The 12,842-nt window shown below is 48.9% G+C and overlaps 1 protein-coding gene across 3 annotated transcripts in view; it reads right to left on the reverse strand.

Moving 5' to 3' along the window:
- LOC137524316 (coagulation factor XIII B chain-like) overlaps positions 1-12,842 on the reverse strand; it is a 177,797-nt gene that overhangs the window by 157,851 nt on the left and 7,104 nt on the right. For all 3 annotated transcript variants that reach the window (XM_068244039.1, XM_068244040.1, XM_068244038.1), the window contains exons 3-4: positions 12,055-12,246; positions 9,966-10,148 (exon numbers count right to left, since the gene is read on the reverse strand). In XM_068244039.1, the coding sequence (XP_068100140.1) occupies positions 9,966-10,148; positions 12,055-12,246 (375 nt within the window). The remainder of the gene's footprint in view (positions 1-9,965; positions 10,149-12,054; positions 12,247-12,842) is intronic.

Raw genomic sequence — 12,842 nt, forward strand, 5'->3', positions numbered from 1 at the left:
TAATCTAATGGAGTGTGGGTTACATCTACGCTGGGCACCTGACACTTAGTATAGCAGGAAGGTTAGTGCCGGGTGTAGGTGGGGGGATTAGCGTAAGGCAGGAGTCACACCTTTGGGGTTGATTCACTAATCCTAACGTGCTGGAACAGCCCGAGTTATATCCCCTTATGAATGCTAATAAAGTCTAGGGTGACTAAATGTCCCTGCTGGACACACTACATGCTCTAGTGGCAGCGTGGCATGCGTAACTAAGCAACAGCCGATGCTTACAATAGCTGTGTGGCAGTGATGTATCGCTGCCACGGTACTTCACTAGCGTGGCCGCTACTATGTTAATCAACATAGTAGCGGCCGCACTAGTGAAATATCATTGTAGCGATGCATCACTACCGCACAGCTATTGCAAGCATCAGCCTTTGATTAGTTATGCATGCTATGCTGCCACTAGTGTGCGTAGCGTGTAGTGTTGGGCGAACATCTAGATGTTCGGGTTCGGGCCGAACAGGCCGAACATGGCCGCGATGTTCGGGTGTTCGACCCGAACTCCGAACATAATGGAAGTCAATGGGGACCCGAACTTTTGTGGTTTGTAAAGCCTCCTTACATGCTACATACCCCAAATTTGCAGGGTATGTGCACCTTGGGAGTGGGTACAAGAGGAAAAAAAAATTAGCAAAAAGAGCTTATAGTTTTTGAGAAAATCGATTTTAAAGTTTCAAAGGGAAAACTGTCTTTTAAATGCGGGAAATGTCTGTTTTCTTTGCACAGGTAACATGTTTTTTGTCGGCATGCAGTCATAAATGTAATACATATAAGAGGTTCCAGGAAAAGGGACCGGTAACGCTAACCCAGCAGCAGCACACGTGATGGAACAGGAGGAGGGTGGCGCAGGAGGAGAAGAAGGCCACGCTTTGTGAGACACAACAACCCCGGCCTTGCATGAGGGCAAGAAGCGTGCGGATAGCAGGCTTTGTACCGCCATGCAGTCATAAATGTAATAAAGATAAGTGGTTCAATAAACAGGGACCACGCGGCAACGCTAACCCAGCAGCAGCAGACGTGATGGAACAGGAGCAGGCGCAGGAGGAGAAGGCCACGCTTTGTGAGACACAACAACCCAGGCCTTGCATGAGGGCAAGAAGCGTGCGGATAGCAGGCTTTGTACCGCCATGCAGTCATAAATGTAATAAAGATAAGTGGTTCAATAAACAGGGACCACGCGGCAACGCTAACCCAGCAGCAGCAGACGTGATGGAACAGGAGCAGGCGCAGGAGGAGAAGGCCACGCTTTGTGAGACACAACAACCCAGGCCTTGCATGAGGGCAAGAAGCGTGCGGATAGCAGGCTTTGTACGGCCATGCAGTCATAAATGTAATAAAGATAAGTGGTTCAATAAACAGGGACCACGCGGCAACGCTAACCCAGCAGCAGCAGACGTGATGGAACAGGAGGAGGCGCAGGAGGAGAAGGCCACGCTTTGTGAGACACAACAACCCAGGCCTTGCATGAGGGCAAGAAGCGTGCGGATAGCATGCTTTGTACCGCCATGCAGTCATAAATGTAATAAAGATAAGTGGTTCAATAAACAGGGACCACGCGGCAACGCTAACCCAGCAGCAGCAGACGTGATGGAACAGGAGCAGGCGCAGGAGGAGAAGGCCACGCTTTGTGAGACACAACAACCCAGGCCTTGCATGTGGACAAAAAGCGTGCGGATATAGCAGCAATGCTTTTTGCCGCCATGCAGTCATAAATGTAATACAGATGAGAGGTTCAATAAACAGGGCCCGGAAACGCAACACCATCCCAGATGTTCATTGGTCATGTTACTTGGTTGGGGTCCTGGAGTGTTGCGTAGTCATTTCCAATCCAGGATTGATTCATTTTAATTTGAGTCAGACGGTCTGCATTGTCTGTAGAGAGGCGGATACGCCGATCTGTGACGATGCCTCCGGCAGCACTGAAACAGCGTTCCGACATAACGCTGGCTGCCGGGCAAGCCAGCACCTCTATTGCGTACATTGCCAGTTCGTGCCAGGTGTCTAGCTTCGATACCCAATAGTTGAAGGGTGCAGATGGATGGTTCGACACAGCTACGCCATCTGACATGTAGTCCTTGACCATCTTCTCCAGGCGATCGGTGTTGGAGGTGGATCTGCACGCTTGCTGTTCAGTGGGCTGCGGCTGCATGGGTGTCAGAAAATTTTCCCACTCCAAGGACACTGCCGATACCATTCCCTTTTGGGTACTAGCTGCGGCTTGCGTTGTTTGCTGCCCTCCTGGTCGTCCTGGGTTTGCGGAAGTCAGTCTGTCTGCGTACAACTGGCTAGAGGAGGGGGAGGATGTCAATCTCCTCTCTAAAGTCTCCACAAGGGCCTGCTGGTATTCTTCCATTTTGACCTGTCTGACTCTTTCTTCAAGCAGTTTTGGAACATTGTGTTTGTACCGTGGATCCAGAAGGGTATAAACCCAGTAATTGGTGTTGTCCAGAATGCGCACAATGCGTGGGTCACGTTCAATGCAGTCTAGCATGAATTGAGCCATGTGTGCCAGAGTCCTACCAGAATCCTCATCATCCTCTTGTGAGCGTTGTGATAGTTGTTGTGATGCATCATAGTCGTCACCTTCCTCCTGGTCTGCTTCTGCTGACCATTCGCGTTGAATTGTGGAAGTCCAACGTGCACCGCTCTGGCCCTCGTCAGTGGTGGCATGAAATTCCTGCTCCAACTCCAGCTGTTCCTCCTCCTCTTCTTCGTCATAGCTGCTGGGGCCAGCGTTCCCTGAGGCGGATGGCCTGATGTTGGTACCATCACGCTGATCGTTTTCTCCTTCAGATTCCCCCAGTTGCATCATGACAGCTGTTTCCTTGATTTTTAACATCGACCTCTTCAGTAAACACAGCAGTGGTATGGTAATGCTGACTGAAGAGTTGTCACTGCTCACAAGCAACGTGGATTGCTCAAAATTTTGGAGGACTTGGCAGAGGTCCAACATGTTGGCCCAATCGGATCCACAGAAGCTTGGCAGCTGGCCGGATGCGCCTCGGTACTGCGCCGTCATGTACTGGACCACTGCACTCTTCTGCTCGCAAAAGCGGGCTAGCATGTGCAGCGTAGAATTCCAGCGCGTAGGGACATCACACAGCAAGCGATGGTGGGGGAGATTGAAGCGCTCCTGCATCTTGGCGAGTGCCCCCGAAGCAGTACTGGAATTTCTACAATGTTTGGCCACTCGACGCACCTTCAACAGAAGATCGACCACGCCTGGGTATGTCCTCAGGAACCGCTGAACTACTAGGTTCATCACGTGCGCCAGGCAAGGGATGTGTGTCAGCTTAGCCAACCTTAAAGCGCGAATGAGATTACTCCCATTATCACACACAACCATGCCCGGTTTCAGGTCCAGCGGTGCCAGCCACAAATCCGTCTGTTCCTTTATTCCCCTCCAAATTTCCTCCCCTGTGTGCTGCTTATCCCCAAGGCAGATTAGCTTCAGCAACGCTTGCTGACGCATGCCAACAGCTGTGCTGCACTGCTTCCACGATCCTACTGCTGCTGGGTTAGCGTTTCCGGATGAGGTACAGCTTTGAGATGCGTTGGAGGAGAAGGAGTCAGAGAGGTAGGTGCTGCTGTTATCCAGTGGGAGGGACGGCGGTGCAGCTGTTTGTGGCGTGGGCAACACCCGTGCCGTAGCAGGTGAGGAATCGCTGCCAGGCTCCACAAGGTTCACCCAGTGCGCGGTAAGGGAGATGTATCGACCCTGGCCGAACGCACTCGTCCAGGTGTCAGTGGTGAGGTGAACCTTGCAGGCAACGGCATTCTTCAAGCTTCGGGTTATTTTGCTGACCACGTGCTCATGCAACTCAGGCACTGCAGAGCGTGCAAAGTGGTAGCGGCTGGGAACCACGTAACGTGGGATGGCCACTGACATCATGCCCTTGAAGCTGTTTGTCTCCACCAATCGATATGGCAGCATTTCGCAGGCCAGAAGCTTGGCTATGCTGGCTGTTACTGCCACGGCCCGGGGGTCATTTGCTGGCAATTTCCTCTTGCGCTCAAACATCTCCGACACAGACAACTGAACCGTAGCGCTGCACACGGAAGGGCTGTTGGTTGTTGTGTTTGATGAACACTGGGAGACCTCAAGAGCACTACTCCGGAAAGTGACAGTGTCAGCGTCGTCTGATGTTTGTGAATGTTGTGAACCACGCAATGGCTGGGCTACTGCTGCTGCTGAGGCGGGTCTGGTGAACCCAAGGGAGGCAGTGTTGTTTCTGGTACCCTGTCCTGACGCGTTTGCCCAAAGAGTGGGATGTTTGGATAGCATGTGACGGCTCATGCTGGTGGTGGAGAGGTTGTTAATATTTTTCCCCCTGCTCAGGCGGGTCTTGCACACCTTGCAAATCGCCATGGTAACATCCTCAGTGCAGTCTTCAAAGAAAGCCCAGACTTTGGAGCACCTGCCTCCTTGCTGGCGATTTCTGTTTGCTCCTCTTTTGCCTCTCACTTGAACTTCCACGCTTGTGGTGCCTGAAATTGCGCGCCGCCTACCTTGTGGCACAAGGCGAACTCGTGCAGCAGTGTGTTCTTCAACAGACTCATCTGTGCTGCTGCTACGACGGCGATGTTCTCGTTCACAAACAAAATCTGGGTCTCTGTCCACATTGTCCATACCCTCCTCTTCCATCTCCTCAAACTCGTCATATGTCATTGTGGGCCACCGCCGTGGAGTAGAGCTCCCCACAACAACCTCTGCGCAGCACACTCCAACGTCGTCTTCCAGATCTTGTCGGCCGACCTCCTGCAATTGCAACCCCTCCTGCCCAAATTGCTCTGGGATTTGGGTTTCCGAGTCCTCTTCGGACTCGCCTCGTATTTCAGTGCGCGGTACATTTCCCACAGTTAACGGTTGTGAATCCAGGCACAACATTTCTGGCTGTTCCTCCATTGACCTTTGAAAGGTGGAAGTTTGTTGGGCTGGGAATAGCTCCTGCGAATACCCCATTGTGTCCTGAGGTAATTCATCGGACTGGTTATCTGGCAGTTGTGTGCGTGGTGTCGCTGCCGGTTGTGTCAGCTTTGTGCCCACTGGCTCCTTGTAACTGGCTGAGGACTCGGACCTCGTGCGTGATGTGCTGGTGCTGCTTAACCCACTGCTGGACGCTTGAGAGGTCATCCAAGTAATTATCTGGTCCTGTTCTTTTGGATTTGTGAGGGTTGTTGTCCTGGACAACATGGGTGGTATTGAGTGGGTTTTCTTGGGTGCTCCCCTGTGGCCTGTACGTGAACCGTCAGGGGAAACACCTCTTCCCTTGCCCCTCCCTCTTTCACCGGATTTCTTCCTCATTTCACTTATCCTTACAGTACACGCTGACTGGCAGCAGTACAGTGGCAGTACAGAAATGCTATACAGTACCACTATTCCCAGCAGCGACACAGAGCACAATGCTATACAGTGACGGGTGAGCGGTGTACCACTATTCCCAGCAGACACAGAACAGTGAACAGAATGCTATATAGTGTGGCTGAGCGAGCGGTGTACCACTATTCCCAGCAGACACAGAACAGTGAACAGAATGCTATATAGTGTGGCTGAACGAGCGGTGTACTACTGTTCCCAGCAGACACAGAACAGTACACAGAATGCTATATAGTGTGGCTGAACGAGCGGTGTACTACTGTTCCCAGCAGACACAGAACAGTACACAGAATGCTATATAGTGTGGCTGAACGAGCGGTGTACTACTGTTCCCAGCAGACACAGAACAGTGAACAGAATGCTATATAGTGTGGCTGAGCGAGCGGTGTACCACTATTCCCAGCAGACACAGAACAGTGAACAGAATGCTATATAGTGTGGCTGAGCGAGCGGTGTACCACTATTCCCAGCAGACACAGAACAGTAAACAGAATGCTATATAGTGTGGCTGAGCGAGCGGTGTACCACTATTCCCAGCAGACACAGAACAGTGAACAGAATGCTATATAGTGTGGCTGAGCGAGCGGTGTACCACTATTCCCAGCAGACACAGAACAGTGAACAGAATGCTATATAGTGTGGCTGAGCGAGCGGTGTACCACTATTCCCAGCAGACACAGAACAGTGAACAGAATGCTATATAGTGTGGCTGAGCGAGCGGTGTACCACTATTCCCAGCAGACACAGAACAGTGAACAGAATGCTATATAGTGTGGCTGAGCGAGCGGTGTACTACTGTTCCCAGCAGACACAGAACAGTACACAGAATGCTATATAGTGTGGCTGAACGAGCGGTGTACTACTGTTCCCAGCAGACACAGAACAGTACACAGAATGCTATATAGTGTGGCTGAACGAGCGGTGTACCACTATTCCAAGCAGACACAGAACAGTGAACAGAATGCTATATAGTGTGGCTGAGCGAGCGGTGTACCACTATTCCCAGCAGACACAGAGTGGCAGTAAACAGAATGCTATATAGTGTGGCTGAGCGAGGTACACAGAGTGGCAGTAAACAGAATGCTATATAGTGTGGCTGTGCAAGCGGTGTACTACTATTCCCAGCAGACACAGAGTGGCAGTAAACAGAATGCTATATAGTGTGGCTGAGCGAGGTACACAGAGTGGCAGTAAACAGAATGCTGAGCGAGCGGTGTACTACTATTCCCAGCAGCGACACACAATGACTGGGGGGGACCCTGGCTAGCGTGGCTGGAGCGCGAACTACCCTGCCTGCCTACCCAAAGCTAAACCCACAGACAAATGGCGGAGATATGACGTGGTTCGGGTATTTATTTACCCGAACCACGTGACAGTTCGGCCAATCAGAGCGCGTTCGGGTCCGAACCACGTGACCCGTTCGGCCAATCACAGCGCTAGCCGAACGTTCGGGGAACGTTCGGCCATGCGCTCTTAGTTCGGCCATATGGCCGAACGGTTTGGCCGAGCACCGTCAGGTGTTCGGCCGAACTCGAACATCACCCGAACAGGGTGATGTTCTGCAGAACCCGAACAGTGGCGAACACTGTTCGCCCAACACTAGTAGCGTGCCCAGCAGGGACATTAAATCACGCTAGTTTATTAGTGCTGGGAAGGGGATATAACTCATGTTGTTCCAGCGTGTTAGGATTAGTGAATCAGCCCCTATGTCTAGAAAAACACATACGTGGCGCAGGGTAAGCCGAATGACGGCTCACTCTGCTGCCGCACACAGGGGCGTCTCTAGCCATTTTGTCACTCCAGGCGAGAAATCCTGTGGCACCCCCCCCCCCCCCGTGATTGCCCCCAGTCCCATACCCCGCACCCCTCATGGTGAACACCACTCCTGTGGTGAACCCCACCCCCTAGACCCCCGAAAATCATAATGCAGCAGCGTTTCACCAGAAAATGTACTTATTGCGGCATGGGTTCACCAGAAAATAGTTGTTATGCAGCAGAGCGTTTCACCATAAAATATACTTATTGCGGCATGCACTCACACTCACCACACACAGTACACACACACACACTATACACACACACACACAGTGTACACACACACACACACTGCACACAACATACACACTATACACAGTACACACACACACACACACACACACACACTAGACATGCACAGCACAGTACACACACACACACACACACACACACACAGTACACACACTGCACACAACATACACACACACACACAGTACACACACTGCACACAACATACACACTATACACAGTACACACACACACACACACACACACACTAGACATGCACAGCACAGTACACACACTATACACACACACAGTACACACACTGCACACAACATACACACACACACACAGTACACACACTGCACACAACATACACACTATACACAGTACACACACACACACACACTTTAGACACGCACAGCACAGTACACACACACACACACACACACACAGTACACACACTGCACACAACATACACACACACAGTACACACACTGCACACAACACACACACACACACACACACACACACACACACACACACACACACACACACACACACACACACACACAGAGCACACTGTACACAGCACACAGTAGACATACACTATACACATACAGAGATAGGAGGAGTGGAGTGAGACTGAGAATAGCCTGAGATGGAGCAGTTTATCTGTATTGCAGTCCCACATTACACAGAGACTAGTTGCTGGTAATAGGACTGCTGTCCCTGCCAATCTCTTACACAAGTCAGCAAGCAGCCCTCCTGGAGTCTAGGGACTGTCAAAACTTTTCAACCTGTTTAAGACCTTATCTGCACATGCAGTCATTATAACAATGGAGAGAGACCAGACAGATTTTTTCCCACTGACCCTCCAGACGAGTTCTACATCATGCTGTGTATATTTACCAGCTAGCCTGCCCTCTAATTGCACTTTTATCAGCTAGCCTAGTATTTTACATTGCCTTACATCAACAAACCTGAATACAGCAGACACAGGACCAACCCTAAATCATTGAATGAAAGGCGGCCTGGGGGGAAGTCAATGCCTGGCTGCTACACAGTCTCTACATCCACGCAGTTAGCAGTAGCAGAGAGAGAGGGACTGAATTCTCAGGAGTTGGACTCAGGAGCTGATGATGCTGTACTCCTCGGATCCCTGACTAGGATGAGTGCCTTCTCTCACTGACTCATTCATTACTGTGGTTCTTTGAATCATTGAGCTGAAGTCCAGTCAGCCCCGCTGCTGCTGCTGCTGCTGTGTAAACTGACACCTGAGTCAGCTGAGAGGCATTTCTTCTCTCACTACTCAGTGCAGAAGCGCCCTTGTCTCTTCCTGTCGCCTTAGGCGAAAATTTATAGCTGCCTAATGGCTCGGACGCCTGTGGCCGCACAAATTCTAGGCAGCGTTCATTTCTATTCTCCCTCTGAGTCAAAGCAACTTGGAAGGAGAAATAATTCATTGTCCGATGATTGATCCTTGAATTACCCTTGCGCGGCTATAGAAATTATAACATTATGTCTATGGTGCCACCCAGGTCAGTCGCAGCGCGGGGTTGTGCAAGTGCCAAAATATTGTGTTCTCCATGGATTTTGCATTTGTACTCTCACATGCCAAAATAACCTGCATCGCGTAATAACTGCAGCATTTATCCCTGGACGTATATGCATGGTTGTCCAACAGCTAAAACAAGCAGCAGTAGTGGCTTATTTTTACAGCTGCGGGACAATGCACATTGCTCCCACTGCACTGCATTTGTGCATTGAGAAGCATTTTGTGCTTTTTAAGCAAGTGTGACCCCTGTCTTAGGCATGGGGGTTTTCATGTGTAGTTTAGGGTAGGGAAGTCAATAGTAATCCCTTATTGTAGGCTTTTTGTCTGAATGCTGGAAGAGGAGTGATTACGTAACCAAACTGTGATCATGTGACCAGCAATCAGTCAATACAGTTATGTGACTGCTGTATGGTAAATGCAATGTGTTATATTATATTGGTCCATGTAGCCATCTGAGGGTTTTTTTTTATGATGTATACAGTGCCTCTATCGCAAAATATCACAGTTCACATATATAAGTAGAACACAAATAAACACCTACATTCTTGCACACACTGGCATGTATACACAACGCATTAATGCATATATACATGGGGCACTGAGTGGCGTAGTGGTTAGCACTTTCGCCTTATAGCACTGGAGTCCTGGTTTGTATTACAGCCAGGACACTATCTGCACAGAGTTTGTATGGTCTCCCCCTGTCTGTGGGGGTTTCCTCCGAGCACTCCAGTTTCCTCTCACATCCCAAAAACCTAAACATGAGTTAATTGGCTTCCTCCTAAATTGGCCCTAGACTACGATACATACACTACACGATACATACATAGACATATGACTATGGTGGGATTAGATTGTGAGCCCCTCTGAGGGACAGTTAAGCGACAAGACAATATACTCTGTACAGCGCTGCAGAAGATGTCAGCATTATATAAATACAGAAATTATACTTACTGTGGCATTTTTCTCCAGTAAATAAGCCACCAAGACATTGCAACCACCCTGAAGTCTTCCCATCCCTCCTTCTGTATCCGGCGTTACAGGTATAGCGCAGAGAGTCTCCTTCATAGAACTGAAACCTTGACCCAAAGTATATTTTTGCATTGTAGTCTTTATAATAAGGCTTGGTACATGTCTCTACAGGAGAGAAAAATCACATATTATAAGTGTACCCTACCTCTGAAAGAAACACAATATTAGTTATAGGCATACCAATAATGAATCCACCAGGAGATTTGGTACAGGGTAAAGCCAGAAAAAAAGTCCCAAGTCCCAGTGGCGTTAATTACTATTCCCCTCCAGGTTTCCATGGACACTGGGGAAAGATGCAAGCGCCATGCTCAGATGCAACTATATGGAGGACCACCTGTCCACCGCCAGGGTCAAGCACTAGCAAGCGCCCAGCTGGTGTATGGGAGCAGCTGACAGAGGGTGAATTCACCAACCTTCAGCTGCTCGTGGAAAAGTGGACCAAAGATTGGAATCTTGTAGTAAAACAGGAATTCCCAGCAGGCACTGTCCTCAGAATTTATTGTGAAATAATCACAAAATGATATCGGCATTTCAAATAGCAGATATCCAGAGAGAGGAAGATACCAGGAGGTGGTGCAGGGCAATAGACAGGCCGCACAATGGCTTTTTCCCACCTGTAAATAATTGTTCATATGCAGTCGCACATGGGCAGAGCGACGGTACACCAATGACATACTTCCTGCCCAGCAGGAAGTATGTCACTGAGTGGGAGGCGGGGAAATACACATTACCCTATTGGTGCACTCTGCCGCAGGGTAATGTAAAAGGGAAGTGGACATGGTGTGGTGCAATCGTCCTGTCCGAAGCTCTCCTGCTGCAGCATGATCGCTGTGTGTGTGTGTTTTGTGTCTGCAGTGTGTGTTGTGTCTGGTGTGTTTGTGTGTGTGTGCAAGTGTCTGTTGTGTCTGTAGTGTATGTTATGTTTCATATGTGGGGGAAAGTCTAATGCATGTATTATGTCTGAGATAACTTTTTTGCACATTTCATGCTGCTGCATTTCATGTCGGATGTAACGTTTGCAGCATTTAATGTATTGGATGTAAGGTTTGCCGCATTTCATATGTTGGAGGTAATAGTTGCCACATTTCATGTGCCGGAGGTAATGTTTGCCACATTTTATCTGTCTGAGGTAACATTTGCAGCATAACATGTATCGGATGTACCATTTGCCGATTTTCATGTATCAGATGTAACGTTTGCCGCATTTCATGTATCCATGTACTGTTTTCCGCATTTCATGTATTGGATATAATGTTTGCTGCATATAATTTATCGGATGTAAAGTTTGCTACATTTCATGTATCAGATATAACATTTGCCTCATTTCATTTGTCAGAGGAGGGGGGGGGGGTATATAATGTAGTATATAGTGCCCAGTTTCACATGTTAGATACTTATATTTATTGTATTTATAAAGCGCCAACATATTACGCAGCACTGGACATTAGTTTAGGTTACAGACAATTTGTAGGGGTGACATACAGCAAAATGACAATACAGGAATACAACAAAAACCAGATCACACAGCACAGTACGAGTACAAGGTAATGCTTAGTCAGTCACTGGAGGGGAGCATGGAGATTAGGCAAGTTAGGTTCACTCAGATGCATAGCATGGGTGCACAGTAATTGAAGGGGCATGATCAGGTAGGACACAAAAGGAGGAGGACCCTGCCCAAAGGCTTACAATCTAGAGGGAGAGGTAAGGACACGAAAGCTAGGGGACCAGAGTTCAGCTGTGGGTTTAGAGCACTTGTGAGGGGTGATGGGCCAGAGTGAAAAGGTGAGTTTTGAGGGCCTTCTTGAAGATGTTGAAGGAGGGGGCTGCCCTAATGGGTGGAGGTAGGGAGTTCCATAGTGTTGGAGCAGCTCTTGAGAAGTCCTGGAGGTCTGCATGGGACTGGGTGATGCGGGGGGCGGTCAGGCAAAGTTCATGTGATATATATATATATTTCCTTTCCTACAGAAAAGATGTGCCTAGATGTTTATGTGAGATAAAGGATGACACTTACTGGTACACCTCGGCTCAGGGCTCCATCCATCCTTCGTACAATAGGTTACTCCAGGATCTCCTCCATCTAGATTAACATATCCATAAAGGCAAAAATATTTCATGTGGCTGCCGAATTCTGTTGGATAACGGAACCCTGAAGTAACATAATAATTTCCGTTTTGTACATCTGGAGGATTATCACATCTCACACCTGTAGAAATCAAAGGTGAGCAAAGTTAATTTACACTCCTCTAAAAAAATTGAAACAATTGAGAGAGGACCTGCTGCAATAAATGAATCCAATCACAACATTGCACAGGAAATATTTCAACTGTACAAAAGATCAACCCAGTAACACAAGGAAAAATCAAACGGTAGACACAACATATCCTTTAGTGACAGTAACTGTAAGACCGGTTTTGCACTAGATGGATTGTTTGTGTTGCAGTGCACTGCAATACTCCTACAGCTAGGTAATAAGTACATCACTGGGATTCCCGACAGTCCACGCATGTGCCGCGGTGCACCATGCTCCGGCGTTTACCCTTAGGCTGGTTTCACAGTGGGACGTTACAGGCGCACGTTAGAGCAGCCTGTAACGCAGCCCACCGCACAGTAATGAAAAATCAATGGGGCTGTTCACAGTGCCGACGTTGCGTTACATTGTAACGCTGCGTCACAAGACAACGTACTGCATGCAGTACTTTAGACGCGGCTGAGCCACGTTAGACTGCTTGCACATGCTCAGTAATGTTGGGGAGGAGCGGAGAGCGGCCAGGCACATGGCTAATTAATATGCACTGCACG

The sequence above is a fragment of the Hyperolius riggenbachi genome, chromosome 7 (assembly GCF_040937935.1).
Source record: "Hyperolius riggenbachi isolate aHypRig1 chromosome 7, aHypRig1.pri, whole genome shotgun sequence".
NCBI lineage: Eukaryota > Metazoa > Chordata > Amphibia > Anura > Hyperoliidae > Hyperolius > Hyperolius riggenbachi.